Source organism: Oncorhynchus kisutch, linkage group LG11 (genome assembly GCF_002021735.2).
Source record: "Oncorhynchus kisutch isolate 150728-3 linkage group LG11, Okis_V2, whole genome shotgun sequence".
NCBI lineage: Eukaryota > Metazoa > Chordata > Actinopteri > Salmoniformes > Salmonidae > Oncorhynchus > Oncorhynchus kisutch.
This window is the reverse complement of record NC_034184.2, coordinates 61,325,904-61,345,490: the sequence shown is the minus strand read 5'-3', so window position 1 is coordinate 61,345,490 and position 19,587 is coordinate 61,325,904. Positions and strand designations below refer to the sequence as shown.

At 42.7% G+C, this 19,587-nt stretch overlaps 1 protein-coding gene across 1 annotated transcript in view; it reads right to left on the bottom strand.

Annotated features, from left to right (window-relative positions):
* Positions 1–824: 824 nt before the first annotated feature.
* Positions 825–19,587, bottom strand: part of LOC109900187 (POU domain, class 6, transcription factor 2) — a 92,051-nt gene continuing 73,288 nt past the window's right edge. The window contains exons 6-9 of the mRNA XM_020495893.2: positions 17,151–17,360; positions 13,835–13,988; positions 8,899–9,067; positions 825–4,848 (exon numbers count right to left, since the gene is read on the bottom strand). Of these exons, the coding sequence (XP_020351482.1) occupies positions 4,326–4,848; positions 8,899–9,067; positions 13,835–13,988; positions 17,151–17,360 (1,056 nt within the window). The 3' untranslated portion in view covers positions 825–4,325. The remainder of the gene's footprint in view (positions 4,849–8,898; positions 9,068–13,834; positions 13,989–17,150; positions 17,361–19,587) is intronic.

The window sequence follows — 19,587 nt, the reverse complement described above, 5'->3', positions numbered from 1 at the left end:
TACTACTTTCTATTCACCAGACAGTCAGTTTTCAAAGGCTTCATGGACAAGAAAGCTATTTCAAACTTTGGAGTTTAGTTTCAAAAGGCTTTCACCCAAGAATGTGTTTTCCCCCTCATACACTTGTCTCGGTATTGTTTTCTGCTAAGGCAAAGAAATGAAACATTGATGTGAAATAACCCTGACATGTATTCCTTTCTATTGACCCTATGGAAATCTAAATGAATTGCTACTGACCCCAGAGGTTTGCAGCCTGTCCGTTTGCTTTTAGGTGCAAACTCTCTGTATTGAAAGGTGGTTCATTGGTGGAAAAGCCTTTGTGGACACATCTCTCTCAATCATGGCACAGTGGAAGTGCAAGAAAAAAAACCTCTAAACTGATAGCCAAGGGGGTGGGCTGGGGGGGATACGGAGCAGAACACAGAAGTCTGAGTTAACTTTATGCTCCAACTATACATGTACACTGTGTCTGGGTTTTAATGGAATTGAGATGCACTTGCGCTGACAGCAAAGTATGCATTGGTAAAATAGGATAGGAAAATATGTCAAAATCGTGTGAGACTGGAGAACAGTGAATTCAAAAAAGCAGATTTCCTGCAATCCGTCCCTTATTACACCAACTGCAGTGTTTACAATGTCTGTCGGTACACTCTTAGAACCCCGAGGAACCCTTTTTTTCTAAGAGTCTATGTTGTGCATTAGTGCTTTCTTCATCATCATATGCAGCTCTTACCAGAGAAGTTCTCTAAAATGTCCCTAAACATATATTTTAGATTCGGATGATTTATTCTACATTTCATAAGAAACAAGACAGTCCATTCATGTCAAACAATTGTTTATTATTAATTATGGTACAAATAAATGTGACAGACTTGAAGAATTGTAGAAATACACAAAGTGCTGCATAACTGACCAAACAGATATTGCTCTATAGATTAAATTCAGTCTATAAAATTTAAAGCAACCTTTGCAGATTCATCAGCTTTGGTTTCAAGGTCGTTCTTGAGTTCTAACAACATTTCAAAACCAGTTGGTGTGTGAGTCTGTGTGGATATCGTTTGAAAACATTTATTTAAATTATTATTATTATTATTTTTAAACATAATTGGGTGCAATTATAAAGCCTTCTTTGCCCCTTATGAAATAGGGCACACCTTGAAGACTGTAACTGAGCAGTGCATGTAACAAAGTCACAGAGAGAGAGAAAAAAGCAAAAAAAAAACAAGTGACAACAAAGTTTAGAAAGTCCTGTACATGTTACCCTGGAAACCACTTGACTAAAATAAAACACATGGCATACAGAATCTCAGTTCAGACACAACCCCCCCCCCCCCCCCATGAGAAGTGAACACTACTTACAAACATTTTACAGGAGCCATTCTTCTGTATTTTCTTCTGTCATGGCGTTTGCGTGGCATTGCTCAGTGTACGAGGACAGTGCTGAGGTAAAATGTCAATGAACTACAACTTATCTAATCATCGACTCTCTTCGTATTTCAAGATTGTCAGCGACATGAACCCATTTCTCTGTACAATGTGCATATAACTATAGAGCTTTGGTCCAGCATCGAAAGTTTGAGCGAAGGTATAAATCCGTTCCTTGTCTTTGTTTTTGGTTACAGCTTCATTGTTGAGCCTCAGTACTACATGCCCATACTGTACATCAGCCGCAGCATCATCACTTCTCTTACATGTTGGGATGAGGTGGGGTGAGACAGGGAGGGAACACACAAAAAAAATCTTTGGATTGGTTTAAATCACATATGACTTAAAGTATATTATGATTGACCGCTATTTAGTAATACTGCCTTTAAATATCTAAAAAGGTGTAGTATGACACTGTTTAACACTACTTCCTGTAAAGGTATATAATAACTAATAAATGGAATGAACTCGTCAGGGAGCTTGTATGTATAGTACCTCTTAAACCTCAGCCTACTGGAACATACAGTCCAGACTACAATATCAATGAATGTCTATTTCCTTATGCGTTTGTAAGTGTTATCAAGTGCACTTTACGTTGCTAGGCAACACCAGTGCACAGGGGGACTAACAGACATTGAACAAAACACACCAATACGAAAACACCGCAGAAAATCTAAGTTCACTGAGCCTGTCATGTAACACTCGCCATTCTCCCCTCACCTTATTTAAGTGTTTTATACGAGTCAAATAAGAACATTTCGCATCAATGTGAAATCTTAAGAGTTCTGAGAAGTGGTTTTACACATATGTACTAGTTTGCAAATATTCAGTGGAGAGGTTCAACACATTGGCAGTATAGCTTATTGACACATCAACGGTGTCACAATATTGATTCCTTGAATCCTCCATGTGGGTCCTGGTAATATTGAAGTACACCTATGGGGGAGGGGGGGGGGAGCTCGACGTTATGATGAGACTCTGTTTAGATCTGTATATTAACAGCTACGTAGCAACAACACCCTATGATTTGTTAGTTGAAATGAATATGGATTATGTCTTGCGGACGGGCTATTGGGTTGTCTTGCGTTTCACACAACTTTTTCCAATACACTTTTTTAATTAGGCTATACTGTCTGTCAAGGCTTCGCTGTAGAATCACTCAAAGCAAAAGACAATGAAAACAAACACAAAACAACAGCATGACATTTTGCAAACAGTGTTTGACCCCCGAAGACGACGATTCAGAGATGAGAAAACCTTCCGATTGATTCGATTAGAATGAGTCGCTGAATGCTTAAAGAAAGTAATCCATATTTTGCTCTAAGGGCAGAAAAATGTGAGATAATTGCTAAATCCTCTACATGTGTCATTTGTTCTCCGTGACAGTGTACTCTGAAGAATGTACTTAATGATTTGAAGCTCGGGCTACCTTTTGTGGTTTTTGTGGTCTTGTTTTCAGATTCCTGTAACCCAAACCTTGTTATCGGAAAACATGCGGGAGCAATTCGGTTATGCTATGCTACGGCAAATAGAACAAACCAGAAACACACTTCAGAAAGGGACGGGCAGAAAAGTCCTCACAGTCCAACACATTTTCTATATTGCAATATAAAGAGGGTTGTCAATTAACAAAGAGTTATCTTTTGAAAGTAAACATTTTATTTGGCATTCCGTTGGCCTTTGTGTCAAGTAGTTGAACTCAGTGTATGAAAGAAACCCCGCAGGGGAAAAAAAAGAACAAAAGGGAACGTAGAAGCACATCAAAATAACTAAAACTTTTAATCGGCCAAGGTAAAAAAAAGAAAATCTCCCCAAGTCCTTGAGCTGAAGCAATGTGTTCTTTGGCTATCAGGCTTTGGCAACAGAATGACTTACAACAGCACTTGACACAGTATAACACTGAGGGAAGTTCTCCCTGACACAACACTAGGCCTGAAATAACAGAATTGACGGCATGTTTCTGTATGTATATATAAAAAAAAAGTCACAGTTGTCACAAAAGGAAAATAAGGTTGAAAAGACGTCGTCTTCCGTCGTGGATGACATATATATTTTGGTGAACAGAGACAGAACCTTTATGGTTAAGGTACTGAGTATACCCACACTGTTTGGACAGCCTTAAGTTTTATTGTCCTTCATCAACAAAACATAAGACAATCTCATAAAATCATTGATAAATACCTGTAAAAGTTGTTACCTGTAAAAACAGCGTGACTTAAAATAGCTGCAGATGAGAAGGAATCTGAGACAAACAACAATGTCATTGTTTCACAGCAAAAAAATGCATTTACACGACAAATCTTTCAAAGAGAACTTTGACATTGTGATTTCAATCTGAAGACGGTATTTAGTAGATATTTACATATCAGCCCAGGAAATAAAATGAAGTGAAACAAAGATAAAATGTACACCCAACCTCACACATATATCGTAGATTTTTTTGCCAGTACAAATGTAAAAATTTAGAACACATTTACACTTAAAAAATTATTCTTAGTATTCTGATGCAACAGACTTTGGTAAGTAGTTAGTGTTTTTGTCTTTGATTTTGGTATGATCTCTTTACTAAAATCTCCCTAATGGGAATGGGAACCCAAATTTGGACAATGTTCTGGTCTATGAGGCCAGAATTCGATTGCTTTGAAACAGCACACTGTAGGTTTGTAATGTTTTCTCTCAAATGTGAACATATTTTTTCCCTTATATTTGGTTTTTGCCAAAATATTTAAATAACTGTGGTAATCACACTGACAACACTTATTTTTGTTTGCAAATGTTCATAACTGTCCTTTCAGTTGCCTTTATAAAGGGAGAGGAATGTTCTTTCAGTCTTCATCCTACTTTGGGTCATGAGCCACTGTGTTGTTCGAACTTTCCTCTTTACCTCTAGTTTCGGTCGTTCATTTAGGGAGCTCTTCCAGAGAATCAGAGAGAGGGTCCATGGGCGCGGTCGGGCCGAGGTCCAGGTCCAGATCCCCGGGCTGTTTCAACCGCTTTATTGTGTTTTTCAACGCTTGCCTCTTGTTGCAGAACCAGACGCGGACCACCTCGCGGTCATAGTTCAGTTTCTCGGCTATCTCGGTCATTTCCTGTCCAGAGGGGTGCGTGTTCTTCTCAAAGTGGCTGTTGAGGATCTCCAGCGCTTGTGGGGTGAAAGAGGTCCTCCGCTTGCGTTTTTTGGAGGGCTCACTGCCGATAAACTCGGTCAGGTTCTGCATGCCGGACCGGTGGCGGGCCTCGGCCTCGGCCATCCAGCGTTCCAGAACCGGCTTAATCTTCTGGGCGCTTTTTGGGGTGATGTCCAACTTCTCAAACCTGGCAGGATATAAAAGGCCAGGGTTCAGTTTGCCTGTCAGACTGCTACCTATAGGGTTTTCTTGGGCTTCCTGTGGTAGGAAAAAGTGGCTTCTCAGGATGGTGTGTCTGGGGAGAATTGAGAGAGAAGAATCTTACTTAGGTGCCCTGCTGGGCCAAGGGATAACCTGCCTGCCTCAGTGAACTGGGCCTCCTCTCCCAAGCAGCTGCCACTGGGACAGAGACACCCACCAGCCTTGGTTACATCCATGACAGTTTGTAGCCAAAGTTAAAGCAGCTGAAAGTGAACGTTACACGTGGTGCCATTTTGTTTTCGCTTTGTTCGCTTTAGTTTTGTCTGGTTGGCTGTAGTTCTCTGTCCCAGATAGGCAGCGTTGGGGTGAGGAGACCCTGCCAATGGCTAGAAAAATACTTCAGGTGGACCAATAAAACTGCCCGAGCACCAGACTATAATGATCAAACACTGAGCTCTAGCTATGGAGACTACACTAGTATGCATTGATACACAATACCATCTACCCATCATATCATCAATCAGAAAAAGGTAAAAAGGGGTTAACCAAACAATGCCATTTTTCCCAATACCTTCCCTTCAAGTGATAAAAGTCAAGGTTTTTCATTCATATGGTCAACCAGGCAGCAGTGCAAGCACTTATGCACAGAACTATCATTTACAAAAGCAGTTTGAATTATTCATCAAAATGCACATTTTAATACATTTTTCTAACTTTTCTCCCTCAGGCACTCATTGTATATTTAAAAAGAATACATTTCCACTTTTCAGTCTTGAATATACTTGCAAGTTTATGAATGCATGAAGCACAAGTAAATATTTGAATGTAGTGTATTGTGTACTTTAGTGCCTTTGAAATGAACCCTCAATAGCTCAAAACAATAGTTCCAAAGTTTTGAAAGAGTTCCTAAGTCATGAACAGTAGCTAAATGAAGGCTTGCTGAATCAGTATGATCTCACCAAATAGTGGATATATACTACTGTACTACTAGATCATTGTAAGGGGTATCTGTACTGTAACTCAGTGTATTTTGACCCTGTCAGCTGCAGTGTTCTGTGAGACAAGCACAGAGACGGCGTTTGGCTTGGACGTGCTGAAGGATGATGGAACTGGGCTAAAGTTGCTGGGTTTCTCACATGCTGTGTAATAATGGAATCAGTGTCAGAGTGCGGTTTAAGCTGCCTGCCCTCTAATGAGAGTCCAGGCATCTGTCTAGGTGTTCAGGGGCGAGCGGCTGAGAGAAAAAGTAATACGCCTTTAAAACAACAGCGGAACACGCCTAGGCCTCTTCTATGACCTCGACCTATCACGGATGCCTTTGATATAATCTTCCTGGAAGGCAGGTGAAGGAGATGCCTCAGAGCTGGGAGAAAGGACACCTCTCACAGGACCAAAATGAAAGACATTTCTTAGTGGACTTGTCATACAGAACGATAGTGAATAATGTCCTGTCTGTTTTTCCGCTTTCCAACTCTGTTTTTACATTTCTGCTTGTCGACGGGCAGTATTATTTATAAGCCACTCTTAAACAGTGGAAAGAGGACGGTTCCATCCTGCAAGGAATACATTAGCCAGTAAATATATGGAGTGGGCAGAAACAGGACATTTCATGGATCAACAGGGACCAAATGCACTCAAATGAGTGGAGAGCTGCTCGGCTGGCTCCTCAGTGAGGAGCCACTCCTACTAGTTGAGAACCACCAGTGGGAAATGAATACATACTGTATATCTACCTCTTTTACTCCCCTTCCTCTCTCTCAACAGTCTTAAAAGTACCTTTTTCAGGCCATGCATAAACATCTGCTAAGTGCTAATGCTTACAGTGCTGTTTGCGTTTAACCCTTTAACAATATCGTGAGGCCATGTGTAAGAATGGGTATTTGACTAAGTGGAAGGTCCATTACTTACAGAATACAGGGGACAGATCCGATGTATTAAATCAGTATCCGAGCTTTCAGATATGAATCCAACATGCCAGGTACAGGTGGAGAAAGAAGTGGATGCGATGCAATATAAACAGGGTGGGTGTGAAGGCACATTTCTGCTTAATTTGATGTGTACGTTTGAGTGTAAATGAATGTTGTAAATGCATGCAGCTTAAACATGGAAACATAATTCCCCTTCAGGAATTACACCAGAAAAAAGTAGTTAAGACAACATTGTGCACCGATGCATTCTGAGCGGTGGTCACATTAACAGCACTGTGAATCTTTGGACGCGTAGTTGCATTGAGGAGGAGGTGGATTTAAACTTAATGCCGATTTTTTTCTGCAAGAAAAGGTGTCCTCCATTTGTGAAAGCATGCCATCAATCATAATTTGCAACGTTATCTAAAAAAGCATTTTGGCAATATCATTATTTTAGTTTAACCCTAGTTGACAGATTGCATTTGCTGCTTGTACAAAGCACTCTATGAGAAGACAATATTCCAACCCATTGGTCTGATGATGTCCTTATGGGATGTCTGTGGCCCTGTGATAAGCTAATAAAGCCTTTTTTAACAAAGTGAGCAATGGAATCCGACAAGATGGAACTCTGTGTCACTGTCTGTTCCAGTGACATATGACAACAGCAAGCCCCTAAGCTAGCATGCGGTCCCCCTCGTCTCCTCCAACTTCCATGTCTCTGTTGATGTTAACTAAACTAAAGCATGTGAAGAATATCTACTTAAAACGTCATACCAACAACAAAACGACGGTCTTACCGACATGGATAAACTCACAAGGAAACATTATCTGTTCCTTTTTTCCCTTCTTTTTTTTGAAGCTAATGGCTTTTAATGTACGTTCTAAATGTCTGAATTATGCACGCGTGTAAATATTTCATGGTTTTTTTTTTTTTAAAGACTTGAAACATTAGTTTGAAAGGGCTGTTGCTCATAAGAACCCTGCTCCCCCAGTTTCAGATTATATCGGCCGTTTGATGTTGATGTGATGAACATATGAAGAGCGCATGGTAGCACTGGGTCACGTACTGTAGGCAGGACAGGTCATCAGCAGAGCACATGCAGTTCAGAAGCGCATTACAAATGAATACAGGAATAAGAAGGGGCACAGTGATGATAACTGTTGACAGTGATGCATGCTACTGCAGTAAAGCACAATACTATGGGTGGGTAGGGTACAAAGAAAAGGCCAAATGTCAGAACTTAATTAGATGTGATTACGATATTTCAACTATTGATTTCGTACACTTGGTGAGAAAAATGAAATAGAACAGAGACAATTGTACTTTTAGATCGTGTGAAACTTAAGAATGAAGGGAGTTTGAATGCTGGGACGTAATATAATGGCGAGAGATGTGCACTTCTAAGGGGATTAGTTAATTGGTGCTGAAGTTAAAGAAGGAAAGGCTTAAAAAGAACGAGACATTACCTGGTAACACTAAATGTCCGATTATCTAATGAATAGATAATGCGGCGTTTAAACGCACGTCCTTACGGGACTGTGGAACATGACAATCTTATTAACAGACTGGTTCTTGTCAGGTTCTCTTAAGCCCAATGTAGAGTGAACAGCAATAGGCCTTAGTAATTATTAAATGCTTTAAGTGCTTCGTGTAATACTCTAGGTGATGTATTTTGCATAAGTAAGTCATGTCAGAGGAGGGGGGGGGGAAGAAGAGAGGAGGACAGAGAATTGACATGAGACCTTCATTTGACTGGATGGTCTTCAATTATGTATTCATTTTAATATCTTAATGATGTCTGCTTAAATATGAGATGAAATATGGATGTGAGTTGTCATGGACACCAGAAAACGATGTGCAGTCTCAAAGACAGCACTCCTGAGCACCTTTTGTCTACTGTGGCGACTACTACACCGACGGGAGAGCGCAGCAAGAGGATCCGTTGATCTACAGGGGAGTGACCGGACATCATTCAGATATAAAATGGTTTCAGATGTTCTAAACGAGGTTCTACATATTTATTTGAATAAAACTGGTAAGATATTGCATTCATTTGCCCTTTTAGTACCACAATGAGTGAGTCAACTTTAACTTCTGCACTGCAGTCGAGAAAAAAAACGTTTATCACTTGATGGGAAGGATAGGAATATCCCAGGAGACACCGAAATCAACAGATCTATGCCAGAAAATACCATTGCTTTGCTGTGAATCTTTCGGCACCCCAAGTTCTCCTTACCTGCAGATGGCAGACTGACTATAGGCCGGGCCCTCGGCCGCGCTGAGTGCCTGACCCACCTGCGTCTGGGTCAGCCCCAGGGACAAGCGGCGGATTTTGAACGCTTTGGCGAACTCCCGAATCTCCTCCAGGTTGACCCCATCCACTTCGCTGGCGGCCGTCTGGGGGTCTACAATGCAACACAGATAGAGGGGGGTCAAAAAATTTGAAGGACCAAGGCACTCTCTCTCCTTAAAAGGCCTTTAAAAAAAAAACAGATTTGTCAGGGAGTAGAGATGGAGGCAGAGGGAGGGGCGCTAGCACCATTAAACACACCGAATACAAAGAATATAGCTAATTCCCACACATTCCACTATAACGTGACATTTCTGGTCTCTGTTGACGAACAACAGGAGTAGCTTTAGAAATATATTATGAATTGAGTTAGCGGTGATTGCCATTCTGGTGCTTCTCTGCCCTCTAGATGATAATAGCGGTCTCTGTACAATATGTACTGTAATGGTATCGAGAGTGAAAGGCGGGCTTTGCGTTTAACGCTACAGTGAAAATGCTCCTCATTTAATCTTCAACGTGAAAGCTCATAGACACATAATGGACACAGTAGCACAGAGACGTGTCCATTCAATAGGTTAGTCCACTGTGGTGCCATTGCCGTTCTCAGCATTCCTCCTGTTTCATTATGAACAATAAGCAGACTGAAAGCCAACAGTTTTATAGCCCAAACTCTGTGCTTTCATCATGGAAAAAAGAAGCCTGTGGAATGTTTATTAAGAGGATCATTCCAATCATCTGTCCCTCCTTTGGGGAAGTCAGTTGACACCTCCGCAGAAAGACTGTGCTGCTGTGTGTGCTGCACTACTCAGTTGTTCAACGATGGCATTCAACTCTACTCTAAAGAAGACATTTTATTGTTTAATTGTTGTTTGTAAATTGCTGCTTTTGCGGACCCACATCTAAGTGACTTTGGGGACCTATTTTCCCTGAAGCATTATGAAGAATTTCATAGCTAATAAAAAGTGATTTCACATTGTACATCAATGTCAGGTGCCCTGGCATCCTGCTTACTAAAGCAAAGTTTGTGCCAGTGAATTATTCATCTTGGTCATTATCAATGAATTATTAAAGGAATTTTCCAAGCGTATTGAATAAAAAAATCTATCGGGCTGCCATCTTGCCGTGAGGCCTCATAAGAGACGCAGCGATTCTGAGCTTCTCCGGCGGCAGAGCTCTAGACGTGCGAACATTTGGAGACATGGGACCAAGTCGTCCCAAATGGCACCCTATTCCCAATTTAGTGCGCTACTTTGACCAGGACCTATAGTTCTTTTTTATTTTTGACTGAATGGAGGGTTCGCCTCATCAAATGTAGGGCACTATATATGTAATAATCTGCCATTTGGGATGCAGGCCCTGAATATCTTAAAAGGATGGGAGGATGGGCACTAGCTGCATCCTCAGTCCTCATCACTTCCACCTTGATGAGCATCTGATTATCCCCAATGGAGAGCCATTGAAGTGTGTTTCTCTATGAAATGATTCGTCCTCTCTGTAAGTGGTGCCCACACTGTCTGTCCACTGTGATCCATCACTGGTCTCCTTCCTATATGACTGTCTTCAAGGCTTTACAAATAATACATATTCCATATGATGGCGTTGGATTTCATTTACAATAGGTTTGAAATTCCTATGTACCCTGTGTAGGCATTTGTGATCTAAAAAGACATCGAATGTTTGAAAAAAAAACATCCGCTCGTTTAGAATAAAAATCTTGGTCATACTTTATTATAGTATGGATACTATCAACAAACTATCTGTTGATAAGCAACTGCTTGCTAAGGTTACGGTTAGGGTTAGAGTAAGGGTTCAGGTTAGGGTTAGAGTAAGGGTTCAGGTTAGGGTTAGAGTAAGGGTTCAGGTTAGGGTTAGAGTAAGGGTTCAGGTTAGGGTTAGAGTAAGGGTTCAGGTTAGGGTTAGAGTAAGGGTTCAGGTTAGGGTTAGAGTAAGGGTTCAGGTTAGGGTTAGAGTAAGGGTTCAGGTTAGGGTTAGAGTAAGGGTTCAGGTTAGGGTTAGAGTAAGGGTTCAGGTTAGGGTTAGAGTAAGGGTTCAGGTTAGGGTTAGAGTAAGGGTTCAGGTTAGGGTTAGAGTAAGGGTTCAGGTTAGGGTTAGAGTAAGGGTTCAGGTTAGGGTTAGAGTAAGGGTTCAGGTTAGGGTTAGAGTAAGGGTTCAGGTTAGGGTTAGAGTAAGGGTTCAGGTTAGGGTTAGAGTAAGGGTTCAGGTTAGGGTTAGAGTAAGGGTTCAGGTTAGGGTTAGAGTAAGGGTTCAGGTTAGGGTTAGAGTAAGGGTTCAGGTTAGGGTTAGAGTAAGGGTTCAGGTTAGGGTTAGAGTAAGGGTTCAGGTTAGGGTTAGAGTAAGGGTTCAGGTTAGGGTTAGAGTAAGGGTTCAGGTTAGGGTTAGAGTAAGGGTTCAGGTTAGGGTTAGAGTAAGGGTTCAGGTTAGGGTTAGAGTAAGGGTTCAGGTTAGGGTTAGAGTAAGGGTTCAGGTTAGGGTTAGAGTAAGGGTTCAGGTTAGGGTTAGAGTAAGGGTTCAGGTTAGGGTTAGAGTAAGGGTTCAGGTTAGGGTTAGAGTAAGGGTTCAGGTTAGGGTTAGAGTAAGGGTTCAGGTTAGGGTTAGAGTAAGGGTTCAGGTTAGGGTTAGAGTAAGGGTTCAGGTTAGGGTTAGAGTAAGGGTTCAGGTTAGGGTTAGAGTAAGGGTTCAGGTTAGGGTTAGAGTAAGGGTTCAGGTTAGGGTTAGAGTAAGGGTTCAGGTTAGGGTTAGAGTAAGGGTTCAGGTTAGGGTTAGAGTAAGGGTTCAGGTTAGGGTTAGAGTAAGGGTTCAGGTTAGGGTTAGAGTAAGGGTTCAGGTTAGGGTTAGAGTAAGGGTTCAGGTTAGGGTTAGAGTAAGGGTTCAGGTTAGGGTTAGAGTAAGGGTTCAGGTTAGGGTTAGAGTAAGGGTTCAGGTTAGGGTTAGAGTAAGGGTTCAGGTTAGGGTTAGAGTAAGGGTTCAGGTTAGGGTTAGAGTAAGGGTTCAGGTTAGGGTTAGAGTAAGGGTTCAGGTTAGGGTTAGAGTAAGGGTTCAGGTTAGGGTTAGAGTAAGGGTTCAGGTTAGGGTTAGAGTAAGGATTCAGGTTAGGGTTAGAGTAAGGGTTCAGGTTAGGGTTAGAGTAAGGGTTCAGGTTAGGGTTAGAGTAAGGGTTCAGGTTAGGGTTAGAGTAAGGGTTCAGGTTAGGGTTAGAGTAAGGATTCAGGTTAGGGTTAGAGTAAGGGTTCAGGTTAGGGTTAGAGTAAGGGTTCAGGTTAGGGTTAGAGTAAGGGTTCAGGTTAGGGTTAGGGTTAGGGTTAAGTTTAGGGTTAGGATAAGGGTTAGGGTTACGGTTAGGGTTAGAGTAAGGGTAAGGGTGGGTTACGGTTAGGGTTAGAGTAAGGGTTAGGGTTAGGGTTACGGTTAGGGTTAGAGTAAGGGTTCAGGTTAGGGTTAGAGTTAGGGTTAGGGTTAAGTTTAGGGTTAGGATAAGGGTTACGGTTAGGGTTAGTAGATAGTTAGGCTAAACGTTAATGATGGTTTGTGGATAGCCTGTAGAGCATCTACAGATGGACTATCCAAATAAAGTGTTACCCTTGGACCTTGCAAAGACAATGAGCTGGACCAGGGCAGTATATTGGCAAGAGGAATGTAGAAGAAAGAAAACGGTATTACATATGAATTCGACACAGAAATAATGCTCCATGTCCACGTACGGGATATTCACCTAAAGGGGCTATGCATTCCTGAACGACGTGGAAGGTGTGCTCCACGATGCATTGACGGAGAACCCCGACTTGATGTTCCCTCTCATACCATGGCGACAATTTGACGGTAGAAATGTGTTCAACATCCACTGAAGTAGCTAGAACGTTTACTAGGTAGCTACGGCCGTTGCCTTGGTAACCAAACAAACAGACTTGCTAGTTTAGCTAGCCAAGCCATCAGTCCTAGCTTGTTATTATGAAAATTGAATTCAACGATGACAATAATGTTTTCAGTTCGACTGTTGCTTTCAAAAGCAGCTGAAACATAGAACATGTAAGAATGAACTATAGCCATTGAATTTTACCGTGCTGATATACCATGCGTTAACAGGGAAATAATGCACGCTCTAGAATGGCCTTCAAGCCAATCAGAAACTAGTATTATCAACAACGCCATGGTGTAATTAAGCAATACGGCCAGAGGAGGTGTGGTATATGGCCAATATACCATGGCTAAGGGCTGTTCTTGGGCACAGCCCTTACCCGAGGAGCCTTATTGCTATTTTAAATTGGTTACCAATGTAATTAGAGCAGTAAAACAAAATGTTTTGTCATACCCGTGGTAGACGGTCTGATATACCATGGCTTTCAGTCAATCAGAATTCAGGGCTCAAACCACCCAGTACATAAAACAAGTTGATCAATGGCAACTTCTTTATATTGAATGCAGAACTCAGTCGCAGATGCCTTCAAAATGAGGGAATGTAGGTGAGTAGCCTGTGACAAATTAAATGTATTTCTATTTATCTGACGAAAACAGAGTTTTTAAGGCAACGGTTTGCCTGCTGACAGCCTTAGGCTCTATGATTTATTAAGGGTCCACAGAGGGCTAAGAATTTGGAAACTTGAGGCTGGTGTTCATTACACACAGTGTTTTTGATAGTCTAATAAACAGAATATTAAACAGAATATTAAATAAATCCTTTAAGAAGAGGAAGGAGGAAAATCTAAAGTTTCTGGACAAACAGAAATCCAGTGCTCTTGAAATATAAGGTTCACCATACCAAAGACTGTGGTCAATGACAACATGTAATCCTCTGTAGGTTTATCTGTAGGCTTGAATGTTCTCTTAATGTGTGTGTGTGCGTGTGAGTGTGTCACCGGGTACTCACTGCTGACCAGCTGACCCACGCTGAGGGCAGAGGAGGAAGATGAGGACGAGGAGGAGGAAGAGGCCTGGCGGAGAGGACTCTGGCTGTGGGGCATGTGGAGCAGGTTGGGCTGAGACGACAATGGGCCTGTCTGAACATGCTGAGCCTGAGGCAGCTGAGGACACACAGAAATGAAATATTGACTTAAAACAACAACACAGCCCCTATAACGTTGCACCAATAGCACTATAAGCGATCTTCATAACCAACCACAGCAGTTATGGTGACTCTCCAGCACCTGTACATTGCTGTGACACTGCAGCAAATATATTTGACATTAACAGCGGAACATAATAAGATTAGGTTTGTGTAAAGAGGTTAGATGATCATTACAGTGTATACTAACAACTATTCAGAATGATAACACACAATGCACTATCAATAGTCAGGTCAATAGAGTAAACTAGTCAGGGCTAGATTTCTATTGAAACAGACAGTGTTACATTTGTATAGAGACAGACAGTGGAGTTTGATAGTCGATGACTGGTGTCTCTGCTGTTTGTATTTCTCTCTCTCTCTCTCTCTCTCTCTCTCTCTCTCTCTCTCTCTCTCTCCTCCCTCCTCACTCTCTCCTCCATCCTCTCTCTCCACCATCCTCTCTCCTCCATCCCTCTCCCTCTCTCTCTCTCTCCCCCTCTCTCTCTCTCTCTCTCTTTCTCCCTCTCGCTCTCTCTCTCTCTCTCTCTTTCTCCCTCTGCCATACAGGAGTGTAGAGAACACTATGACAATAGTGTTTTCTCCAGTCGTCAGACACAAGGGAATTGCTAATGAAGGCAGGTCTGTGCAGGAAAAGACACGTGGACACCGCCGCTCCTGTAGCAAACATAATTTAGGATTTACAGGCAATGTGCTTCGGCTCTAAGAAAACGATGCATTTTCATGTTTGTGAGCAAATGAATTGCTCTTACAAGATCAAGCTGATATGTCTTCACTCTAAAGTGAAGGCCGTCTCATCCGTAAACTAGGTTGGCTTTCCCACTCCTCTCTCTTGCTATTAGTTATTTTCCCCTCGGTATGTGTTTGTTTGGGAAGTGTGGTGGATGTCAACAGAGATGCACATACTGTCAAGACAGTTGACAGGCAGAGAGAATTATCTAGCTTCACTGGAAATATTCCGCACTGCCAGCGCTGACAACCGTAAATTACACCTGTGGAACTGTCGGTGTCGTGTGTCTTTGAAGTGAGGACAAAAACCATAAACATTATTACAAATGCATTCATTCGATCACGAGTGTGATCCGGTGTTCCGTGAAGTCACATTTAAGACCATCTTCTGAGTTAATCCACCCTATCAGATTGAACTATTGTCCTTGCCATTTACATATCATGTTTCACTTTCTTAGCCTGCTTTTTTTTAATGGCTGAAAGCCTGGTCATTTATTTGGTTTCTTTGGTATGTGTGCGTCTGACACCTACCATGTATGTACAAGTCCAAAAGAAGGAAGCTATTCACTTTGTACATAAAACCTTTGCACTAGGTGGGATTTAAGCTCACTCATACAAATAGCACTAAAGAACTCGTGTTCTTCTGAGCACAAGAGAGCCTTCTGTCCCTTTTAGAGGTTCAGTCTGGTCTTGTATTGTTTTGCTAGCTAGAGACACATGATTATCCCTTTAAATGTTTGATTTTTAAGGAGAATTACAACATGGTCAGGTCACAGAGGTCAAATAGGTGTAGGGGGGAGTATTTTAGTTTTAGGTGGGATGATGAAAAGCATTGCTTTTTGTTTGGCTCTGCAGGGACTCTGCATACTTCTTGAGAGGGAGTCTAAGAGGATGCCTGACAGGTGCTTTACACACACACACACACACACACACACACACACACACACACACACACACACACACACACACACACACACACACACACACACACACACACACACACACACACACACACACACACGACTGCTCGACAGATTTGATTTCTTTCTGTAGTATTTCTATAATCTTTACTGCCCTAGTCAAAAGAGTCAATTTGAATGGTTTTATCGAAAGCAACGTCTTCCAAACACTGGGACCAATGAAATGTTACAGTTGGGAGTTATGTTTTTGTGAAGGGAAACCTTTTCAAGTTGTGTTTAGACAGAAGATGAGACGACTTGATAGCTGAAAAAAACATCAGACTTGACTCGTTTTGTAAGGGTTACTTTTCTCAAGAGTAAACAGAAAAAAAGTTCAATCTACACAGATAAAGATTTTTCTCCTCATCCATTTTTATAGTGTGTATCTATGTGCTCCTGTAACCAGGTTCCCTTCCAACCTTTTTATGCCTAAAAAATGTCATGACAGGCCTGATGGAAAGAGCAAATTTGTCAGCAAACTTTCCAAATGTCGACAAAAAACATACGCTAGACAAGGTGGGATCTTTTTGTGATGGTAAAGTTAATTATGCGATAAATGGCGGTGGAAAAGCTTTAATGGGCAAATATTGATAATTTTTTTTTATTTAACTTTTATTTAACTAGGCAAGTCAGTTAAGAAAAAAATATGATTTACAAAGACAGCCTAGGAACAGTGGTTTAACTGTTTTTACCTCGTCACCTCTGGGATTCGGCCAATTCTCTAACCACTAGGCTACCTGCCGCTCTAACCATCATGCGATGACATGTCGTGTGGTCCTCCCACTACGGCTCGGGAAAGCATGCAGTTTATTAGGCTACAGATGAAATACGTTATGGTGAACCTCACAGGGGGGGGGGTGAAAGTGAGCGGTGATGAGTTTGATGCTCCTTTCCTAATAAATATAGAGGGTCTTCTTCTGGTGACATGACGTTCGATGCTTGGTTGACGTTTGACAAATGTAAATAATCTTGCTCTTTTGTCCATAATAATCTCATCATGTAGGCTATACCCGAACTGTGTCTGCAAGCTGTTGGCTAGGGCGCACGTACCAATACCAGTGGACACATTCGCTATATAATTGTCTTTGTGACAAAACCATCAGTAGATTTGAACATGCTTTTTTATTCGCACATGGGAATTTAACCACAAAAGTCATTTTTCTAAGCTCTACATCATCACGCACAGCCTTTTATCCGCAGTAAGTCAATTTGATGGAAACATCTCTGGTGGGAAAATGCGCGTCATTTGCTTATGTGGAATTTAGAATAGTCGCATGAGAATCTGTCGCCAATTGGATGGAAAATGTTTTTGGCCTGCAAACGTACCGTGATTAGGAACATATCTTCATGTCTCTGCATTGTGTGTGTGTGTGCACGCATGTTTGTATCTGTGCATGTGTGCGTGTGTCCTGTACGTCTGTGTGTGTGGTTACCTGCTGTCCAGGCTTGATTGGTGACAGTGTGATTCCCTGGGTGTTGATGACAGGCAGGATTTGATTGCCGATCACCGTGGCGATGATCTGGCCCTGGGCGTTGGTCAGAAGCTGGGGTGTAATTGGCTGGACCTGCAGCGCTGGGTTTACGCCCCCTGATTGGCTCGAGGGCCCCCCAGAGTTGGGCATAAGTGGGATCGTTCCAATTATCTACGAAGGAGGGGTGAGAGGAGAAGGGGAAGAAATCAGATGGGTCGTTCCAGTGATCTACAGTACACGGAGAAGTGTAGGAGGGTGAACGTCATTAGAACATATTGTTCGTATGATCTACTGGACAGAAGTATGGAGCGATGTTCATGTTCTGTATGAAATCCCACAGCAAGTAAAACACAGAGTACTGTGCACGTCCACACATGCATATCAGTGAGCGCACAAACCATTAGAATGACAGTACCAAGCCCAGGTGCAGAACACTTGATGGTTGAGTAAGTGTATGAGGGAACGCACAGACAGATTCTCTGATCATCTGTCACAGAGGAGCTTTTATAGGCCAATGCAAGCAAAGGCAGAGCACCCAGCTGGGAGCACACTGCAAAGGTCAGCTCTGAGTACCTGTGTGTGTGCTGGTGCAGACCACTGACTGTGTTATCCATCACCAGGCCAGGAGAGGGGCGTGTGTGTGTGATTCATGTGTGTATATGCGTCTTTGTCCGTTTCTGTTAAGGGGGGTTGGTAATGTGGCTGTGCTGAGAGATCTCCCTCCCTTAACGCACACACACACACGACCAAACAGCTCCCAGGGTCCCTGGGGTACTTCATCCCCTACTCCCCTCTTCCCCTACTCCCCCCCCCCCCCCCCCCCCAGCTCTCCTCTGCTCTCCTCCGTGGCTGTAATCAGGAAGTGCAGATCAAAAGGGGTGGCAGAGTGTCACGGCAGCGTTTTAGCTCTCAGAGCTGTCAGAGTGCGGCCAAGAGTAGCGCTTTAGGGGGGGACTTAGCGCCTCTTCCCGATGATGAAGGTTAATGTCATCTGGGGTCTGGTCCTGGACAGACAACTTCAGTCTCTCTGCCTGCTCTCTCCACTGACAGAACAACAGCACCCAGGCTCATTATGCCAGAGGAGAGTGAACGTGGTTGGGGTTGCCATTATTTTACAAACCTTGTCGTTTGGACCAGGCTGGAAGATTTGGGCTGACACGTTCCTATTTAAAAAAAAATAGATATGTAAATAGTCGCAGGCAAAATTCAAAGCAAAATAAATGGACATAAGCACAATGAATGTTTTGGTAGCTCATGCTGCCCAGGGTTTCGACCTACTTCAAGCATTGTGTATAAATGAGACACCGGCATAATTTAATCTAGGCAGGGATTCAATTATTACACATGCACCTGTCACTCCATATGACTTCACAGCGAGATGCAAACAGATCCCTTCATACTGTAGTCCAGCATCTCACCACTGCACCCGGTGCTAATCTAATTCTTCCTGCCATACCTCCCTCTGCCTGGTCCCCCTCCCCTCTCTCCCCATTCTCCGTTTGATATAATGTGGAGGGATCAGTGGTAGAATTGTAGGCCGGCAATCTGTAATTCATCCCCTCCACGGCTCATTTGCTTACGTTGCTTCGCATTAAGCGACAGATAATTTATCTCTCTCTCTCTCTCCGCGTCGCCTGCTCTGATTCCACCCTGTAATGCTCTCCTCTCCTGCCACTTAGCATATTTTATTGCGCCGCCTGACGCTCATGCCTCCCGACGCCTGGCTTCGCGTGCCTCTGTGGCGGTTGACTTGTTCCGCTCAATTATTCATCCTTATTGGACTAAGTGGTTGTTCTATAAACGTAATAACACGGGCAGGGAACTGACAGCTTAGCTCTCGTCCCCGGATGCATCGCTACCGCCGCGCCTTCCCCCATCTCTCCCTCAGACTTCCTGGGTGTTGCATGGTAGTGCTCCAATGGCGTTTCTCAAGGCAGTCGATTGTGACACTGATTTTGTAAAACATAATACATTTAGAGGGAAGACCTGGTGGGCGGCAGGTGGTGGCCTCGAGTTTAGAGCTGGAGCCGACAAGGTGGAAAATCTGTCGCTGAGCCCTTGAGCAAGGCACTAAACCCTAATTGCTCCAGGGGCGCTGACCAATGACAACCTTTACTGTGACCCCACTCCCTGTGGGTGTCTCAGGGGGGAGTTGGGATATGCAAGAAACACATTTCCATCACACATTTGTGTATAACAGAACAAATATAAGCACTCACAAATGATTATTATTTTACCTGTAGATTCACAGAGAGGTCCATGGAGAAGACACGCTTTGGTCTCAGACTACAGCCAGTTATGGCATTTTTTAACAACATAGGCTGTGGCACCTTGCAACAAACAATAGTATTGTCAGCTTTGTCCAACCAGCATTCTTAATGTTTCTCTTTCCTTTTTG